The sequence below is a fragment of the Scyliorhinus canicula genome, chromosome 8 (assembly GCF_902713615.1).
Source record: "Scyliorhinus canicula chromosome 8, sScyCan1.1, whole genome shotgun sequence".
NCBI classification, from domain to species: Eukaryota; Metazoa; Chordata; class Chondrichthyes; order Carcharhiniformes; family Scyliorhinidae; genus Scyliorhinus; species Scyliorhinus canicula.
The window spans coordinates 156,923,652-156,945,385 of NC_052153.1; the positions used below are offsets into that span (position 1 = coordinate 156,923,652).

At 44.0% G+C, this 21,734-nt stretch overlaps 2 protein-coding genes across 3 annotated transcripts in view; one reads left to right on the forward strand and one right to left on the reverse strand.

Annotated features, from left to right (window-relative positions):
* Positions 1-9,183: 9,183 nt before the first annotated feature.
* On the reverse strand, positions 9,184-10,791 carry ch25hl2 (cholesterol 25-hydroxylase like 2). Its single transcript, XM_038805532.1, has one exon. The coding sequence runs from the start codon at positions 10,563-10,565 to the stop codon at positions 9,657-9,659; it is 909 nt and encodes a 302-aa protein (XP_038661460.1). The 5' UTR covers positions 10,566-10,791; the 3' UTR covers positions 9,184-9,656.
* A 685-nt stretch (positions 10,792-11,476) lies between these two features.
* Positions 11,477-21,734, forward strand: part of s100z (S100 calcium binding protein Z) — a 67,757-nt gene continuing 57,499 nt past the window's right edge. The window contains exon 1 of one of the 2 annotated variants that reach the window (XM_038805537.1): positions 11,477-11,648. The gene's annotated coding sequence lies outside the window, so the exon portion shown is untranslated. Of the gene's footprint in view, positions 11,649-11,671; positions 11,838-21,734 lie in introns of those variants that run through there. The other variant, XM_038805536.1, reaches the window with a different exon arrangement.

A 21,734-nucleotide genomic window follows, 5' to 3' on the forward strand; every position in this document is an offset into this window, starting at 1 on the left:
GACCAAAACAGGGTAGGAGGGGTTAAGGGGATAAGGTGGAAGTGAGGGTTTAAGTGGGTCGGTGCAGACTTGATGGGCCGAATGGCCTCCGTCTGCACTGTATGTTCTGTGTTAACTTTGTCTATGTTAACTTTAAGTTTGATTCTGGTGCTGAGGTGATAGTCCTATTGGACAAAGTAATGTGACTTCAAGACCACTGGGTCAGAATGATTGACACCCCACTCTGCGATTCCTTGGTGGGGTGGGAGGGGGTGGTGGGGTGTGTGGTATTGGAAAGTCAAACTCCCAGTCGTTAAGGTACGGTATAAAACAGATTACTGAGCTGATGTACATTGTGGAGAATCTGCACCTTTCATTCCTCAGCAGAGATGCCTGCATAGCTCTCAATCTCCTTCAACTGGCAGAAGATTCCCGGCTTGGGTCACTGTCTGTGCGGAGTCTGCACGTTCTCCCCGTGTCTGCATGGGTTTCCTCCGGGTGCTCCAGTTTCCTCCCACAGTCCAAAGATGAGCGGGTTAGGTGGGTTGGCCATGCTAAATTGCTCTTAGTGCCCAAAAAAAAGGTTAACTGGAGGTTACTGGGTTACAGGGATAGGGTAGATAGGTGGGCTTGAGTAGGGTGCTCTTTGTAAGGGCCGGTGCAGGCTCGATGGGCCGAATGGCCTCCTTCTGCACTGTAAATTCTATGATTCTATGAAGATGTGAAGATAACCATGGTCCCCACCCTGCCCTTCCAAAGGCCTAAGTACAGCACACCATTTAAATGTTGACATTTTTGTAACCTCCTTTCTCTGTTCATGGAGCAGGTCACCAAACCTAACTAGCACACAAGAGGCTACCTACAGTAACCCCCAGCGGAGGTGACGGCAGCTCCAGAATGACCTCCAGAGAAGCCTCTGCCTCCACCACTAGACGGTGGAGACATTGACCAATGCATGGCCAATGCAATGGCTAACGTGCTGCCCAAAAGTTGATGAGATAACTATTCACTGAGATGTCCGCGTTCTACAAGGAAGAGCCACATTGTATGATGTTGCCCAGGAAGAAAGGCTGTATGGCTTCAGGGTCCTTGTTGGGTGAGATTTTGCCATGCTGCTGGGGAGGGTTAAAACTAATCTGGCAGGATGTGGGAGCCATAAAGCCCAGCAACTACCAACACAGCATGGGTTTCCTCCAGGTGCTCCGGTTTCCTCCCACAGTCCAAAGACGTGCAGGTTAGGTGGATTGACCATGATAAATTGCCCTTAGTGACCAAAAAGGTTAGGAGGGGTTATTGGGTTACGGGGATAGGGTGGAAGTGAGGGCTTAAGTGGGTAGGTGCAGACACGATGGGCCGAATGGCCTCCTTCTGCACTATATGTTCCTTGTTCTATATATTACCTGGAATCAGGTAGCAGCCTCACACAGACACAACTCAACAATGGTGAGCTACCTCCACAAACTTCTTCTATCCCAATATGAAAAGAGCTTTCAAATGTCCCAAAAAGGCGGAAGAAGAAAAAACACCACTGTCAACCGAATGAATATCAGTATCCTCCATCCAGAAAGAAACAATCACGACTCTCTATAATGAGTCACCGCAGCATCCACCAGATTGACCAGGCATAGTGAAACACCAATCAATGGCAGAAATGCATGAAGCTGTGCCTGTCTCCAGATACAACCTCTAAATCACCCAAAGATCACCTTTCCATAAAATCGCAGGTATAACACCTGCCCCTTTACCTCTTCCGTGCTTACCATCCCAAGCCCAAAACACTCATTCCAGGTTAAGCAGCATTTCACTTGCATCTCTGTCAATTCGGTCTATTGCATTCGCTGCTCCCAGTGTGGTCTCCACTATATCAGAGACTGAGTGATCGCTTTGCTGTTCATCTTCGATCTGTGCGCATTCAGGACCCTGATCTTCCCATTGCTTGCCATTTTAACACAAGACCCTGATCCCATCCCCACATGTCTGTTCTTGGCCTGCTGCAATGTTCCAGTGAAGCTCAACTCAAACTGGAGGAACAACATCTCATCTTCCGGTTAGGCACGCTACAGCCTTCCGGTCTCAACATCGAATTCAACAACTTCAGATGGTTAGCTCTACTCCACCTCTACCCATTTGCTTTCATCCCATTTCATTTTAACTCTCTTTTACCATTTATTTCTTTCTTATCTTTCTTTATATACAAAAGGGGGGGTGGGGTTGTTGGGTTACGGGTATAGGGTGGATACATGGGTTTGAGTAGGGTGATCATTGTTGGACACAACATTGAGGGCCGAAGGGCTTGTTCTGTGCTGTACTGTTCTATTCTATGTATCTTCTAACTGCCACTGTTCAGCCGCTGTCCTACCTTTTAGCCTTCCTGCCCAGTCTGAACAGGGCCAAATCTGTTCTTATGCTTATGTCATTTCCTTTGTTTAATTCCAGAACGCAAGTGTGGGAGTCCACTTTCTCATCCCCAAACTGAATTTTGAATTCTACCATACAATGATCACTACTCCCCAGAGGACCTTTAACTATGGGGGCACTGATTAATCCCTCCTCATTACACAATACCAAATCCAGAGTAACGTGCTCCCTGGTTGGTTCTTCAACATACTGTTCCAAGAAACAAACTCTAAAATATTCAATGAACTCTGCCTCCAGGCTGCCCTTGCCAGTTTGATTCTTCCAGTCTCTGTGAATAAATGTGCTCAAACTCATAAAGGAAGTGACAATAAATGTGACTGTGATATAAGAAGAATTCATGAATAAAGGCTGAAAAAGAGAAAGAGTGGTGAACAGTCATTGTTCCTGTTTGCACAACTTCTGCTCTGTGTGAGACAGTTAATACAAAAACAAGCAACTGTGGTTTTACAATTTTGGCCAGTTTATTATGGTGCAACTTATTCCATTATGTATGAAAATATAGGGCTCTTAAGGTTACTTTGGGGAATGAGGCTCAAAAGGATCATGTACTTAATGGTTCATTTGGAATTGCTGTTCTATAAAATAAACTGTTTCTTGACTATAAATGACTGCAGGTGTAAGATTGGTCAAAAGTGGTTAGAAATGGTGAAAAGAGAACAAAAGCACAATTTTATTTTAATATTGGTTTAGAGTACCCAATTCATTTTTTCCAATTAAGGGGCAATTTAGCATGGCTAATCCACCTACCCTGCACATCTTTGTGTTGTGGGGATGAAACCCACGCAAACATGGGGAGAATGTGCAAACTCCACATGGACAGTGACCCACAGCCGGGATCGAATCTGGGACCTCGGCGCCATGAGGCAACAATGCTAACCACTGCACCACTGTGCTGCCCCACAAAAATACACATTAACCTATCCAAACAGATATGCTTGAAAGATTCTCTAAACATGCCGAGCTCCATTTGGGTTTCTAATTTCTCAAAAGCCCTAAAAATGTTTCTACCTCCTTCTCTTCGAATTTTGAGAGAGCCTGTATAAAGTTAAACATATTGCCACTGGATTCTGTTCTAAGATTAATCCCCGCTGTAATTCCTGAAAGCTCCTCTCTAATTTCCAGTGCCTTAAGCTGGAACTCACTATCGTTTGCTTTTTCCCCTTTCTTTAATTCCAATCTTTTCATTTCCATCTCCATTTATTTTCACTTCATCTCCCTTTTATGCTCAAACTGCAACTGAATTCTCTCCAGCTCAATTTCCCCACCAGAAAATGTCCTTGATGCTACACTGCTTTGTGGGCACTCTTTTTCTGTGGCTGTTTAGCACAGGGCTAAATCGCTGACTTTGAAAGCAGACCAAGCAGGCCAGCAGCACGGTTTGATTCCCGTAACAGCCTTCCTGAACAGGCGCCGGAATGTGGCGTCTAGGGGCTTTTCACAGTAACTTCATTTGAAGCCTACTCGTGACATTAAGCGATTTTCATTTCATTTCATTTCATAAATTTAGAGTATCCAATTATTTTTTTTCCAATTAAGGATCAATTTAGCATAGCCAATCAACCTACCCTGCACATCTTTGGATTGTGGGGGTGTGACCTTCGCACACATGGGGAGAATGTACAAACTACACACAGGCAGTGACCCAGGGTCGGGATCGAACCTGGGACCTCAGCACTGTGAGACAGCAGTCTAACCACTGCACCACCGTGGGGTCCCCTTTGAGGGCTCTCCTGTGCTCCTAGCATCTCTTTCAAAATTAAATGTTGAGCAATCACGTTAGTTATCTCCACCTTCCTAGTTTTAGCAGATACCTCCAATTCCCCTGGCAATCCAGCTAACTTGTATTTTCAAAGCTCTTTTAAATAAACCAGAGATAAGTCGCCCACCTTAAAAAAAAACCTCAGCAGCTTCCAGAGCCACACTGTTATATCACTACAAACCTGGTGGGTTTTTTAAAAATTTGTTCATGGGATGTGGGCGGCACTGGCTGAGCCAGTGATCATTACCCATCCCTGAAGACATTTCAGAGTCAACACATTGCTGTGGGTCTGGGTCTGGTCTGTAGGTCAGACCAGGTCAGGATGACGGAATTCCTTCCCCAGAAGACATTTGTGAACCACATGGGTTTTTATAACAATCGGCAATGGTTTTATGATGATATGCATCACTGTAAATACACAAGGGGTTAATGTAAATACACTATAACTAAGTAAACACTAGAGGGAGCACCAGAGACGTCATGAAATGCAGACATACAGCTGATGAGCACATAGAATAGGACACGACCAATGGGCAGTCAAGACACCCAGAGGTGACACTACTACAAGGGGGCATTACACAGCCCATATATAAGGACAGGGCACACATGCTCTGTCTCTTTCCAGAGGCGACACTTGGACAGTAGGACAGGGGCAGATCAGAAGCATCACACACACCTCGTGGCTTAGAGCAGACTGGTTAGTTAGACGGAGTTACTATAGCAAGATGAGCAGGAGAGTTGAACTCATAGAGAACTGTGCTAATGGTTCAATAAATCACATTGAACTTACTTCAAAGTCTGGAGTATCTTTTGGTCAAAGCTGCATCGAGTTGCAGCCTGTGTTATCCCAGAGTACATAACATAACAAGAACTATAATGAAATATGCAGCAAATACAGCTGGTTAACTATTATCTGATCCCTAATCCCCTGCTTTAACTTGCCCTGCCCTCTCTCTCTCTCTCTCTACACACACACACGACAGACAAACACAGGGGGAAGAAAGGGGTAAAAATCATAAGTAAAATGAGTAAATAATCTTTGTTTCAGATGGTGGTAACTTTGCTTTCAGTTCGAGCTTTTACTGTAAATTCATTTAAGAACTGCAGTTTCAGAAATACAACACTCACAGCCTTTCTGGAGAGGGAGACAAGGCAGGTCCTTGTCTTTCTGTGTCTAGGACTCAACTGCTCCTTTAGATCTCTGAGAACCATACCACTGGGATAGGATCCAATTACCACCTGTTACCAGACAGAGTTTGGCCTTTTGGTCAATTCGTTGACTAGCAGCCAATCAATCAAACTGAGTCCCACTCCATCTCTCTCACTAGTGCCGAAACTCCTATTCAAACTAACAGTGACTAGCAGAGTGTTCTCTCCTGTAACTTCTGAATTGCTCATTCTCTCTGCTGCTTGACTTAAACACACATGTCCAATAATCACCCATGGATCAAAAATGATAATGGCAAAATAAAAGAAAGGGGAAATAAGGGAATAACCAGGAAATACCCTGACAGGGTGGTCAGTCTATCACCAGAAATGGAGACAGAGAAGTCAAGGAAGGGAAGTGAAATGCCAGAGATGGACCATGTGAAGATGAGAGATGGGTGGAAATTAAAAGCAAAATTGATGCATTTTTCCAAGACTAGATGAGAGCATGAAGCAGCACCAATTTATTCAACAATGTCATGGAAAAAGAGTTGCGGGAGTGGGCCTGAGTAGGACTGGAACAAGAAATGTTCAACATACCCCATAAAAAGACAGGCTTAAGTGGAGCTCAGGCAGGTGCCCATAGCACAAGTATTGTTTGCAGGAAGTGAAACAAATTATAGGAGAAATTATTGAATGGCAGAATAATTTCGGTGAAACGGAGGAGAGCAGTGGTGGATGGGAATCGTTCAGACTTTTGGTCAAGGAAGAAGCAGAGAGTCCTCAGACTCTCCTGGTGAGGGATGGAGGTGTAGAGGTATTGGACACTCATGTGAAGAGGAGGTGGTTAGGGCCAGGAAACTGTAAATTGGGATATGATGTAGGGCATTAGAGGAATTGTGAATGTAGGTGGGAAGAGACCGGACAAGAGAGAGAGGATGGAAGTTAGGAAGAAATGAGTTTTGTGGGGCATAATGACTTTATGTCACTTTCAGCACCATCCATAGCCCTTTACAATGCCATTAACACTTTCTCTGTCTTGTATTATGCACATCCTTGTTGCAATCTCTACTAGCTCCCACCACTCACTGACCTTCTACTCTGCTCCGGCTGCTCCACCTTCTCTTATATATAATCCATCTCATTTCTCCCTCTCTTTAGCTCTGAAGAAGAGTCATACAGACTCAAAACATTAACACTGTTTGTCCCTCCACAGTTGCTGCCAGGCATGCCAAATTTCTGTTTTTATTTCAGGTTTCAGCATCTGCAATATTTTGTTTTTAATTAAACTGTTTTTGCAATCAATGCCTCAGTCAAGGGTATGTACGTAGGAATATCATGGCCAGGTATGGAGCTTCCCATCATCAGCTCTTTATTGTTATTGGCACAATACAAAGGGGACAGGACAAACAGGAGGAATCTGATAGGCTGGAATAATGGTGGTGAGCCTGACACAACAAAGGGTGGGCGGAAACATTCAGGGAAGATGCAGGCAACTCAAAAATTCGCTCAGGTTAGAGAAATGGAGGCAGGCAAATGGACCAGGTGATAAGAACCCATGGAGCAAAAAGAGAAGGCCCACCACTGCAGCAGATTTAGATCTCTGCCCCCATGACAATGGGTGGTATGATTTGTTGCCTTCTGCATACTTTCACTTCAGTGTCTGTATTGATTCTTGTTTTTGTCCAAATAAAGATCACCTTGAGAAGACTTTGGTATTAGGTTAAGCAAGACATGCACAGGAAAGAATATGCCATATTTTAGAGAATCATAGAATCCATACATTACAGACGGAGGTCATTTGGCCCATCAAGTCTGCACCGACCATTTGAAAGAGTACCCTACCTAGATCTTCTCCTCTGCCCCATCCACGTAATCCCACCTAACACATCTTTGGACTATTTATGTTTCTATCTGTTCCTCTAGAATTTCTACCTTCATCAGCTTGAAGTACAGATCAGCATGATTGATTGATGGTGGGAAGGGGTTGAAGGTTTGAAAGGACTACTCCCTTTCCTTAATTTGAACAAAAAATAAACTGACCGCAGGGCTTTCTGTCACCCCCCCCCCCCCCACCCCCGCCCCCCAAAAAACCTTCAGTTGTAGTCTGCAGAGATTTCATAGGTTATTCATGAAGGTCCCGACGATTCAACGTTGCCCTTGCCTGAGGTGTGGTGATCATCAGGTTCAATCACCACCAGTCAGCTCTCCCCCTTAAAGGGGAAAGTAGCCTCCAGTCATCTGGGATTATGGAGACTTTACCTTTTTTATGCATAGATTTCATGATTGACAGTTATGACACTAAATGTCGAGGCAGTAAATGTTGGAATTTCTTACATAGTATTGCTTGTTTTAGGAAGTCCCACAGTTATCTTGTTCTTGAATTCGAGCGCAGAATGTCATCATTAACTCGTTAGTTTATTGTTGAGAAAAGTTACAACGAACCCAGTTTCTAATGTGTTAACTGTGATTGCTTTCTGTTATTTCGCTGCACATGTTTCACCTCATGAGGAAAGTGCCATTTTTAAGCCTTTACAGCGGAGAAGGAAACCACTTTGCCCGTTGCACTTTACCAGAGTGATCCAAAACTAATGCCATTGCCCACACTCTCCCTATGGCCCTGTAGTTTCCCCTTAGTTCAAGGCTGGGATTCTCTTCCAATGCCCCATCTGAAATTGGACAGAATCATAGTTGGGAATGAGGGAAGATTTGGGCACTGAGGTCCAATTGCTCTCATGGCACTTTCCTGGGCCACAAGGAGAAAATGGTGGTAGGCACCAGGCAATGGTGATAGAGGGCCTTGTGGTGCCCACCGCTCCCTCCAGCCTAGTCCCATGCTTGGGATCACTCAAGGCCTTCAGGGAGGCCGTGATCCTGCTTTTGGGACACGTGCTTCATTCCTTGACCTTTCTTCCGGCGCTGCAGTAATGCCATTCCTGCTCTCCTCTTCATTCTGTGTTGGCAGTGGGACCCCGCCAGGAATTCTCGGTGCCTGCGGGATGAACTCCAGTTGTGGGAAATGAGTTGGAATGAGACTAGAGAGCAGGATGTCTGGCCTGACTTACCCGGAACACCACCGAAAAGAAGAAAATCCACCCCTATTATTATTGTCCACGCGTCTCTTAAAAGACGCAGTGGTCACTTTCTGAAGTATTCCTTGTGGCAAAACGCCTCCACGCTGCAACAGCTGGCGGTGTGAGGAAATATCCCCTCAGCCTGCTCCACATACTGTCAGATGATAATTAAGAAAACGATGTTGCCTTTTCATTGTCTCTCCAAACAGAGCCGGAGGGGATGGTCTTTCCTGGCCTATCAAGATCGCCCATAATTCTTTTAAAAGTCCTTATTACATCTCCTCTGTCCTTATTGTTTCTGTGGAAGAAGCCCCGATATGTCAAGACTCTCCATACCTCCTTTCCCATGTCTGCCACCGTCTTGTGAACCCACGCTGTGCACCCTATGATTTTCCGGAATTTTTGTTTTAAAGATTGCAGCCACATTCTAATGGGGGCAGAACCATTGCCTGTCCGATCCTATTCAACCCATCATTTGTGTACTCCATAATTATACAAACACTGACACCTTGGAAACTCTGTTCAACCTAACTTAAATTGCCTCAACTATCTTAAATGTTAAAATATGGGATTTTAAGTAACCCTATATATATACATATATATATATAATTATTTTTATGGAAGGTCCTTTGTTGATCATGTTCGTGGCGTCCTATCTGGTGTATAAGAGTGTTTAGTACAAATAGTAAAGGCAGTTACCAATCAGTTTCCAACAGTTGTGCTGGAGTTTCTTTGCAGTAAAACTTTCCTCTCCTTTCTCTTCATCATCTCCCCTCTGGACATAAGCAGTGAACACAGACTCAGATGTATACAAAAGGGTCGCTTTAATTGGAATTCGAAGACATACATTATTTTCCAAAGACATATTTACATTGCTGTATATATTTCGTGCCACCTCTTCAACTCGCACACCGTATTCCGTTAAATAAATGCTTGGACCGCGGACTGAACATATAAAAGAGAAGATTCGCCTCCTTCTTTGCACTTTTCGTTATACAGGATCATCGCAAAACATTGAGGAATCTGACACATTGTTAAAGCAGGACATTGTTACGACGTGATTGCCTTACATCGAGTTGAAGGTAAAAATGGAAGACTTTTTAACACCGCAGTATTACACTTAGGCAAAGTCAAAGCTGTTTTAAAACTCCCAAATAAATAACATCTACAGAGCCAGTGAGCAATATACCTACAGTTCACAGTCCTCAAGAGTGTTACTATTCCTATCACCTCGGTCAGTTTGATTGGACTGGAGGGGGCCAGTCTGGTTAGCTTGGTTTTCATTGCTGCTCTTCACTGGCTTTCCTTGACTTCATCCGGAGCTCTAGGACGGCGGGTGAGCGCTTGCAGTCACAGTAAGTGCCACACAGCCAGTCCCAATGCGAGAAGAAAGGGGCGAAGTGGCTCTGAGGTTTCTGATGATGAGCATCGTGCTTCACAGTGCCGCCCCAGAGGCCGAAAGGGACGAGGTTGTGAAGAGCCCAGGGGAAGTCATAGCCACTGTGATCGTCCACCGAAATCCAGATGTTGAAGACCATGAATGTGAAGCCCGTGAGGCAGTGACACTGGAGGATGATTGGGTCGAGGGTGGTCCAGAAGCCAACACTGACCAATTCCCAGGCAGAAAGGTACTGAGTCGACCACGAGAAAGGGGCGTAGTACTCGTGGTGGATAGCATGGAAAGTGGTGTAGAGCCAACGCACCTTGTGGTGCATCATGTGCCAAAAGTAATATTGGAAATCGAAGAGTATTGTACAGCCCAGGATGCCAATGAGAAACTCGGAGACCAGTGGTGCCTCTTGCTGCAGAGGGATGGGTGGCCGCCAGTACCACTGCCCCACCGCTGCTGGGAAGACAAAGATGAGGTGGTTGTAGCCAGTGTGCCACAGGGTCTTGAAGATGTCTTCCCACGTTACATGTTGCTCGGGGTGGATCTTGTATCTCCTGACGAGCGGGCACCTGGGAGCCAGGAGGTCGAGCACCATGTAGAATGTGCACAGGGCGAAATAGGTGGAGACCGAGATGATAACGGGGAAAAGGGGCGAGCGGAGAGCGTCCTGGTGGTTCGAGCGCAGGTAGTCCCACAGGGGTTGCAGCAAGGACTTGTCCCAGATGTACTGAGTGATGTTGGCATTTTGGATTACCTGCACGTAAGGGTCGAAGACTCGGCTCGAACCTATGGAATACATCAGGAGAGAGAGTGGCTGCTTGCGGCAGATCACAGAGGGAAGGTGGCTCAGACCTCACCGAACTGTAAAAGCAAACTTTTGTGAGGTGCTGAAATGGTGGGGAAACAATTCGGCTGAAGCTTCAATTCGAAGCAGTTTGTTTTCCCCTCCGTCCTCTGCACTTTTGCCGAATCCTGCCTCCTTCTGCCAGTTGGTGTGAAGTTCAGCTGGGATAAGGGTAGGTTCGGTGTTCCCTCCCTGTATTTATAGCCAGGGGGTTTGTGCCGAGTGGAATGTGCCTCTGCTTCGGCCCCTTTTTGAAGACGGCGGAAAGCACCGATTGGCCCTGGAGCGAGTTCAAAATCTCAAAGGTCAGAGAGACTGGGGCGGGCGGTGAAACTGGGCCAAATGCACCGTCCATGACTCAACCCTGTTCGTTGCTGTCACTCCCATTGCCTTTGGAGATACATCTGGGCTGAGAGTCAGCGGTGCTGCAGCGAATAGGCAGCACCTTCAGATCCAGACCCTTCATCAAATAAAAAAACGTTAATCGTCCCGTTTGTTTTGTTTCAGATTTTCAACATCTGCAGTCTTTTATCTCCCCCGTGTTGATCAACCCGTTATAAAGAAACTCTAAGAAACAAAACGTTTCCAGATTCAGTTGAACAGAATCCTACCAGTTTCCTTAAAGGTTAAAATAGAACTAATTGTTTTTTAATCGCTTCCTTCAGGAAGAGTTGAATTAAATCCCCTCGCCACACACCTAACTAAAATCTATATGACTGCGCATTAATCATTTTAACAGCGATTAAAGAGGATTGCGAACAAGTGATTGTACAAAGTTCCCCCCCCCCCCCCCCCCCCCCCTCCAAAGAAAGCGGAAAGTATGTGTGTCACCTGGAAGTCAAGCAGTTCACACTGAACTCCACTCATCTCGGAATTAAAAGTCGCCTTTGAGCTCCCAGATTATTATTATTATGATTTGGTCGCTTGTTCCTTCTCATCTCCCTGCATTCATTTTCCCGCCTTTACTACACCGGTCCAAAAATACTTCGGGTAAAGTTAGCTGTGAAGCTGCCGATTTTAAATATCACGATACGGCAGGTACATCATTGGAATCGTCGCAGCAGCAATCAACATTATTAACTCTGAGTTTGTTAGTTTTGCATCGAAGGTTCGGTGGTGTGGATTTTGTAATGGAATGGAGAGAATCCTCTTTCACTCCCGAATCAGACGAGCCATCTGCAGGCTAGCGGTGGTATTGACCTCGTGTTACGTTTTGGCACTTGGCTGGTAGGAATGATGCACAGACAAACGTCTAGTTCTTGACTAGTTAAAGTGTTTTATTATAAAATAAATGTGCGGTAAAGAAAACTATGAGAAATATATTACAAACTAATAATACCGATAAATTATCTTAGAGCTACTGCAAGTATGACTATCCACTAATACGGCTACCTCCCAACTGAGGTAAAGTTACATGGTAAATTTACACTACCACCTGCTGGCCAGAGGTCATTTACATCATTATATACATGATTGCTTATGCATATCATCACATCCCTTTTCCTTTGGAAATGTAACGATTTACATTCATGACTTGTTTTACAATACAATATGATATGCATAATTCTTTAGAACATTTATCTATTTATAGTTCATGACAAATTAAGTTTCTCAGGTTTTCGTCTTTGTCTTGTTGATCTTCTGAGCATTGGTTGAACTTGTGACTTGGTTTCATTTTCATTTGTTGTTGTTGATGCTTCTTGTTAATCTTCTTGAATTTGTGCATTTTTACTTTGTTCTGGCTCTGTATGCTGAAATGTTTATTTTTTAACTGTCTTAGGATTGCTTACAATGTCTTCTTGTGGTTCCGAAACAAAAGGTTACTGAACCTTCAGCAAAGCTCTCCTGTTCCTCCTTAACACTGTTTCATCATCAGTGATGATTAGATACGAATGTGGACCTGTCTGTTGCAGTACCTTAGCATACTTTAATCAACTATTCCCATCAGGACCTTCCATGAAATGAAATGAAAGGAAAATCGCTTATTGTCACGAGTAGGCTTCAATGAAGTTACTGTGAAAAGCCCCTAGTCACCACATTCCAACGCCTGTTCAGGGAGGCTGGTACGGGAATTGAACCGTGCTTCCAGCCTGACTGTATCATCGTTTTACAATGGTTTGAGCCTTCTTGTGGATCTGTCATAGTATCACTTCTGCCTCCTTTTTTGAAAAATAATTTTCCTCTCTAATCTTTGATTAACTGGTTCTTTCGGAATACAGGGCAAGGTCATTCTAAGTTGTCTATTCATCAGCAACTGAGCTGGTAAAAGCCCATCAATTAATGGTGCTGCTCGGTAGCGTGAGCTAAGTGTCTCCTTGGCTATCCATGGCTTTCCTGAGTAGCTGCTTTACAATGTGACCACCTTTTTCAGCCTTTCTGTTAGATTGAGGATACATAGGACTTGAAGTGATATGTTTGAAATCAGAATATGAACTCAGTCTATTCATGACTGCTGAAACATTACATAGAATTTACAGTGCAGAAGGAGGCCATTCGGCCCATCGAGTCTGCACCGGCTCTTGGAAAGAGCATCCTACCCAAGGTCCACACCTCCACCCTGTCCCCACAACCCAGTAACCCTACCCAACACTAAAGGCAATTTTGGACACTAAGGGCAATTTAGCATGGCCAATCCACCTAACCTGCACATCTTTGGACTATGGGAGGAACCCGGAGGAAGCCCACGCACACACGGGGAGGATGTGCAGACTCCGCACAGACAGTGACCCAAGCCGGAATCGAACCTGGGACCCTGGAGCTGTGAAGCGATTGTGCTATCCACAATGCTACCGTGCTGCCCACTAATTGTCACTCATGACAATTAGAGGTATTCCATGGCGGCCAAAAATCTCTCTAGCGTGCTTAATAACGCACCTTGCAGAAGAATTTGCTAACTGTACGACTTCTGGGAAATTGGGACAGTATTCAATTACTAGCAGGTATTCCATATATATAATCTTTATTTGTCACAAGTAGGCATACATTAACACTGCAATAAAGTTACTGCGAAAAGCCTCTAGTCGCCACATTCAGGGGCTTGTCCGGGTACACAGAGGGACTTGTGGGAGAAAACCAGGGCACCCGGAAGAAACCCACGCAGACATGGGAAAACGTGTAGACTCCACACAGGTAGTAATCCAAGCTGGGAATCGAACCTGGGACCCTGGCGTTGTGAAGCAACAGTGCTACCCACTGTGATACCGTGCCGCTCATGCTAAATAAAAGAGATCCATGCCCACCTTCCGCCATGGAGTTGCATGATCTCCCCCATTTGCATTGGTTCTTTGCTCTGTTTACACTGAAACGTTTGGTAAGTTTCACACTTATCACCCATTACTTAAATATCGTGGTTGATACCTGGCCAATAAACTGTATCTCTGCCTCTTTGATTGCACTTTTCTATTTCCATTTGCCCTGCATGCCGTTTTTGAAGAATCATCGACCTTAACGATTGTGGAATTACAATTCTTTGTTGTCGAAGCAAAAACTCATTGGCATCACTTAATTCTGCCCTTACATTATAATAGCTGGAGCAGGATACTTTTGGCCATCTGTCATGGAGTTATTTTATCACCTTTTGTAAGACTATATATTTGGTCATTTCTTTCTTTATCAGTCTTCATTATCATCAGATACTGGAAGTGACTCAGTGACAAGATTGATGTGGACTTGAACATCCTCATCCATCTGGTGCATCTCTTTGATGCCTGTGGCTTGAGATAGTGCATTGGCTATGACAAGATGCTTGCCTGGGGGAAGGTTAGATCAACATCATATCTTTGTAGCTTCATCATCATTCGCTGGATTCCAGGGGACATCTCATTCAGATTTTTAAAAACTATTGCTACAAGTAGTCTGTGGTCAGTTTCCATTGTACAAGTTGATAGACTATATATATAGTCATGGAACTTAGTAAGACCATATATTAAACCTAAACATTCTTTTTGAATTTGCGCTTAGCTGCATTCCGTATCTGATATTGATCCGAAAGCATCAGCAATTGGAAGGCAATTTTCATCATTGTCTTGTCACAATGACAACGCTCCCAACCCATCCTTCGATGCATCTGTGGATATTTTCATCTTCCTGGCAGTGTCAAAAAATGTCAGCACTGGAGCTGTAGTCAATGCTTCTTGTAATGCTTGTTGTCAATCCTGCTCATGTCTAGTAGACCATTGAAATGTTGTGTCTTTCTTGATTGTTTCTCTGAGGTGTGAGGTTTTTGCTGCAGATTAGGGATAAATTTGGCAACAAAATTTATAATTCCTAATATTCTAAGTATACCGTTTTTGCCATTGGGACGTGGCATATTCAAATTGCCTTTTAATTTTTTCTTGATCCGGTTGTATATTCTTTTGCAGAAAGCTTATCTTGCAAGAGCGTGATATTGCTAACACAAATTGGCATTTGGCTTTATTCAACTTTAAGGCATTCTTTGAGAAGCCTTTTGCCGTGCTCTTCTCGTGTTGATCCCCAGACGATTATATCATCAACATACACTCTGACTCTCGGAATTCCTTCTACGGTGTGTTCTATTGCTTGGTAGAAAATTTCTGATGCAGAAATTATATCAAATGGCATCCTTAAGAAACAATATCACCCAAATGGAGTGTTGAAAGAAAATAGCTTTGAGCTCTCCTTATCCAACCTGAGCTGCCAAAAACCTTGTGAAACGTCTAAAAGAGGTTTCTCCTAACATCTCACATGTGATTTCTTCCCTCTTCAAAATCGGATAATGTTGTCTTTTAATGTTGGGATTCAGATCTTTGGGGTCCATTCTTAGGTCATATTTCTCTCCTTAACGCAAACCATAGAATTGACCAAATCGTAGGCTCTTCTATGCATTTCATTACGCCTAAAGCCGTCATCCTTTCTAGCTCATCCTTTAACCTGTCTTTCAATGGAGCTGTATGCGTCTTGGTGTGTGTATTACTGGTCACGCATTCTCTTTTAACTGGATTCAATACGTGAAAGGTAAAGTGCCAAAGCCTTGAAATATCCCGGGAAATTCCTTCAGTGTGGAATCTACTGATGCATTTTGTCTGCTTACAACACATTCTGCACTGTAAACTCGCTTAACAAGCTCACATGCTTCTACTCCCAGTAGAGATTCACGTTCCGCCTCTACAATGGAAGATGTTACTGTGTGAGCTTTGTTATTCACATTTACATTGAGCTTGCATGTTCCTAGTGCAGTAATTTCATTTCCGTTGTAGTCTTTCAGTAGCACTGCTTTATTTAACACTTGCGGTTTAATTCTCAGCTCTTTTAAATCTGACAAACTGGTAAGATTAGCCCTTGCTCTTGTGTTGAGTTTGAAGTTAATTAATGTGTGATTAATCATTAATGGAACTGTCCATTTGTCTTTTGGTGTATTTGCATTTAATTCACTGTTGCTGCAAATCGCCATTAAAACGTTGCCTTTTTGCATGCCTTGACTATCCTTGTCCTCACTAAAAATCATATTGAAGAAGAACGTATCTCCGAGACATACTTCATCAACCATGATGATTGATTTTTTTTGTTCCGTATTTTTACTGATAAAGCATTATTTAGCAAAATGATTTTTGCCTTTACATTTGGAGCATACCTTTCCAAACCCTGGACATTGCAGTGGCAAATATCTATTGCTGCATTGGTTGCATGAAATAAAGGTTTCGGTCGGTAGCTTAAAATGGCCGCCGGCGCTGGGACACGTTTTTTACTCGAGTGCGTCACCACACTAATGCCATCGGCTGCCGCTCATATCTTCGTGCCACAATGTTTGAGATTCAATAATTTTGGCGTGAAAACCTTTTCTCCTCCCAATCGTTCTACCCGATTCCAGCATCAGCCGATGGAGAATCCTGTCCAAGATTCTTTTAAAAACATGACTACTGAGTCAAACACACTCGAACCCAGGCAGTTAACCCTTAAATTGCCAAATGTTTACAATCCGATACATCTAAAATCCTGCATTCATTACAAATCATTCTTCCAGCCCGGAAAACTCCACTGACCGTCACTCTTTGCTTCCTATTCAAATCCCAAAAGTGCAGAAGGAAAGAACAAAGAACAAAGAAAATTACAGCGCAGGAACAGGCCCTTCGGCCCTCCCAGCCTGCGCCGATCCAGATCCTTTATCTAAACCTGTTGCCTATTTTCCAAGGTCTACTTCTCTCTGTTCCCCACCCATTCATATGTATGTCCAGATGCATCTTAAATGATGCTATCGTACCCGCCTCTACCACCTCCGCTGGCAAAGCATTCCAGGCACCCACCACCCTCTGCATAAAAAACTTTCCACGCACATCTCCCTTAAACCTTTCCCCTCTCACCTTGAAAACAATCCTAATCTACTCAACCTTTCTTCATAGCTAGCACCCTCCATACCAGGCAACATCCTGGTGAACCTCCTCTGCACCCTCTCTAAAGCATCCACATTCTTCTGGTAATGTGGCGACCAGAACTGCACGCAGTATTCCAAATGTGGCCTAACCAAAGTCCTATACAACTGTAACATGACCTGCCAACTCTTATACTCAATACACCGTCCGATGAAGGCAAGTATGCTGTATGCCTTCTTGACCACTCTATCTACCCCTTCAGGGTACAATGGACCTGAACTCCCAGATCTCTCTGTACATCAATTTTCCCCAGGACTCTTCCATTGACCATATAGTCTGCTCTTGAGTTAGATCTTCCAAAATGCATCACCTCGCATTTGCCTGGATTGAACTCCATCTGCCATTTCTCTGCCCAACTCTCCGATCTATCTATATTTTGCTGTATTCTCCGACAGTCCGCCTCGCTATCTGCAACTCCACCAATCTTAGTATCATCTGCAAACTTGCTCATCAGACCACTTATACCTTCGTCCAGATCATTTATGGATATCACAAACAACAGTGGTTCGAGCACGGATCCCTGTGGAACTCCACTAGTCACCTTTCTCCATTTTGAGATACTCCCTTCCACCACTACTCTCTGTCTCCTGTTGCCCAGCCAGTTCTTTATCCATCTAGCTAGTACACCCTGAACCCCATACGACTTCACTTTTTCCATCAACCTGCCATGGGAAACTTTATCAAATGCTTTACTGAAGTCCATGTATATGACATCTACAGCCCTTCCCTCATCAATTAACTTTGTCACTTCCTCAAAGAATTCTATTAGGTTTGTAAGACATGACCTTCCCTGCACAAAACCATGCTGCCTATCACTGATAAGTCTATTTTCTTCCAAATGTGAATAGATCCTATCCCTCAGTATCTTCTCCAACAGTTTGCCTACCACTGACGTCAAGCTCACAGGTCTATAATTCCCTGGATTATCCCTGCTACCCTTCTTAAACAAGGGGACAACATTAGCAATTCTCCAGTCCTCCGGGACCTCACCCACGCTCAAGGATGCTGCAAAGATATCTGTTAAGGCCCCAGCTATTTCGTCCCTCGCTTCCCTCAGTAACCTGGGATAGATCCCATCCGGTCCTGGGGACTTGTCCACCTTAATGCCTTTTAGAATACCCAAAACCTCCCCCTTCCTTATGCCGACATGACCTAGAGTATTTAAACATCCATCCCTAGCCTCAACATCCATCATGTCCCTCTCCTTGGTGAATACCAATGCAAAGTACTCATTAAGAAGCTCACTCATTTCCTCTGACTCCACACATAAATTCCCTCTTTTGTCTTTGAGTGGGCCAATCCTTTCTCTAGTTACCCTCTTGCTCCTTATATACGAATAAAAGGCTTTGGGCTTTTCCTTAACCCTGTTAGCCAAAGATATTTCATGACCCCTTTTAGCCCTCTTTATTGCGCATTTGAGATTTGTCCTACTTTCCCGATATTCCTCCAAAGCTTCATCAGTTTTGAGTCACCTCGATCTTATGTATGCTTCCTTTTTCATCTTAGCTAGTCTCACAATTCCACCCGTCATAAGAACATAAGAACTAGGAGCAGGAGTAGGCCATCTGGCCCCTCGAGTCTGCTCCGCCATTCAATGAGATCATGGCTGATCTTTTGTGGACTCAGCTCCACTTTCCGGCCCGAACACCATAACCCTTAATCCCTTTATTCTTCAAAAAACTATCTATTTTTACCTTAAAACATGTAATGAAGGAGCCTCAACTGCTTCACTGGGCAAGGAATTCCATAGATTCACAACCTTTTGGGTGAAGAAGTTCCTCCTAAACTCAGTCCTAAATCTACTTCTCCTTATTTTGAGGCTATGTCCCCTAGTTCTGCTTTCACCCGCCAGTGGAAACAACCTGCCCGCATCTATCCTATCTATTCCCTTCATAATTTTAAATGTTTCTATAAGATCCCCCCTCATCCTTCTAAATTCCAACGAGTACAGTCCCAGTCTACTCAACCTCTCCTCATAATCCAACCCCTTCAGCTCTGGGATTAACCTAGTGAATCTCCTCTGCACACCCTCCAGTGCCAGTATGTCCTTTCTCAAGTAAGGAGACCAAAACTGAACACAATACTCCAGGTGTGGCCTCACTAACACCTTATACAATTGAGAATATCAAACTAAGCAAGAGTCACAGACAGACTCTCGGCGGTTGTGGCAAGGACTAAACAACATAACAGGCTACAAAGCGAGTTAGGAGTTAAACTAAAAAGTAGGACCTCAAAGGTAGTAATCTCAGGATTGCTACCAGTGCCACGAGCTAGTCAGAGTAGGAATGTCAGGATAGATAGGATGAATGCGTGGCTCGAGAGATGGTGCAAGAGGGAGGGATTCAAATTCCTGGGGCATTGGGACCGGTTCTGGGGGAGGTGGGACCAGTACAAACCGGACGGTCTGCACCTCGGCAGGACTGGAACCTATGTCAAAGGGGGGGTGTTTGCTAGAGCTGTTGGGGAGGGTTTAAACTAATGTGGCAGGGGGATGGGAACCGATGCAGGAAGTTGGAAGGTAGTAAAACAGGGACAGAAGCAAAAGGAAGTAAGGGGAAAAGTGCAAGGCAGAGAAGACATAGTCAAAAATCAAAAAGGGCGACAGTACAAGGTACAGTGACTGAGGGGAGCTCAGTGAATAGGCCCAGTAATACTAAAAGGAATAAAACTGGAGATGTTAAGATTCAAAACAGAGGTAAAAAAACCAACATAAGTGTACTTTACCTGAATGCTCGTAGGATTCGGAATAAAGTAAATGAGTTGATGGCACAAATCATCGTGAATGACTATGATTTAGTGGCCATTACTGAAACATGGTTAAAGGATGGTCACGACTGGGAGTTAAATATCCGAGGGTATCAAACTATTCGAAAGGACAGAGTGGATGGTAAGGGAGGTGGTGTTGCTCTGTTATTTAAGGATGACATCCGGGCAATAGTAAGGGATGACATCGGTGCTATGGAGGATAAGGTTGAATCCATTTGGGTGGAAAGCAGGAATAGTAAGGCGAAAAAGTCACTGATAGGAGTAGTCTATCGGCCACCAAATAGTAACGTTATGGTGGGGCAGGTAATAAACAAAGAAATAACTGATGCATGCAAAAATGGTACAGCAGTTATCATGGGGGATTTTAATCTACATGTCAATTGGTTTAACCAGGTCGGTCAAAGCAACCGTGAGGAGGAGTTTATAGAATGTATCCGCGATAGTTTCCTAGAACAGTATGTAATGGAACCTACGAGGGAACAAGCGGTCCTAGATCTTGTCCTGTGTAATGAGACAGGATTGATTCATGATCTCATAGTTAGGGATCCTCTCGGAAGGAGCGATCACAATATGGTGGAATTTAAAATACAGATGGAGAGTGAGAAAGTAAAATCAAATACTAGTGTTTTGTGTTTAAACAAAGGAGATTACAATGGGATGAGAGAAGAACTAGCTAAGGTAGACTAGGAGCAAAGACTTTATGGTGGAACAGTTGAGGAACAGTGGAGAACCTTCCAAGCGATTTTTCATAGTACTCAGCAAAGGTTAATACCAACAAAAAGGAAGGACGGTAGAAAGAGGGGAAATCGACCGTGGATATCTAAGGAAATAAGGGAGAATATCAAATTGAAGGAAAAAGCATATAAAGTGGCAAAGATTGGTGGGAGACGAGAGGACTGGGAAATCTTTAGGGGGCAACAGAAAGCTACTAAAAAAGCTATAAAGAAGAGTAAGATAGAGTATGAGAGTAAACTTGCTCAGAATATAAAAACAGACAGTAAAAGAGTGGCTAAGGTAAATATTGGTCCTTTAGAGGATGAGAAGGGAGTTTTAATAATGGGAGATGAGGAAATGGCTGAGGAACTGAACAGGTTTTTTGGGTCAGTCTTCACAGTGGAAGACACAAATAAAATGCCAGCGACTGACAGAAATGAGGCTATGGCAGGTGAGGACCTTGAGATGATTGTTACCACTAAGGAGGTAGTGATGGGCAAGCTAATGGGGCTAAAGATAGACAAGTCTCCTGGCCCTGATGGAATGCATCCCAGAGTGCTAAAAGAAATGGCGAGGGAAATTGCAGATGCACTAATGATGATTTACCAAAATTCACTAGACTCTGGGGTGGTCCCGGTGGATTGGAAATTAGCAAACGTGACACCACTGTTTAAAAAAGGAGGTAGGCAGAGAGCAGGAAATTATAGGCCAGTGAGCTTAACTTTGGTAGTAGGGAAGATGCTGGAATCTATCATCAAGGAAGAAATAGCGAGGCATCTGGATAGAAATTGTCCCATTGGGCAGACGCAGCATGGGTTCATAAAGGGCAGGTCATGCCTAACTAATTTAGTGGAATTTTTTGAGAACATTACCAGTGCAGTAGATAACGGGGAGCCAATGGATGTGGTATATCTGGATTTCCAGAAAGCCTTTGACAAGGTGCCACACAAAAGGTTGCTGCATAAGATAAAGATGCATGGCATTAAGGGTAAAGTAGTAGCATGGATAGAGGATTGGTTAATTAATAGAAAGCAAAGAGTGGGGATTAATGGGTGTTTCTCTGGTTGGCAATCAGTAGCTAGTGGTGTCCCTCAGGGATCCGTGTTGGGCCCACAATTGTTCACAATTTACATAGATGATTTGGAGTTGGGGACCAAGGGCAATGTGTCCAAGTTTGCAGATGACACTAAGATGAGTGGTAAAGCGAAAAGTGCAGAGGATACTGGAAGTCTGCAGAGGGATTTGGATAGGTTAAGTG

Bases quoted from the DNA above. Each gene is read 5' to 3' on its own strand.
- ch25hl2 (XM_038805532.1), bottom strand. From the start codon at position 10,565: ATGTATTCCATAGGTTCGAGCCGAGTCTTCGACCCTTACGTGCAGGTA.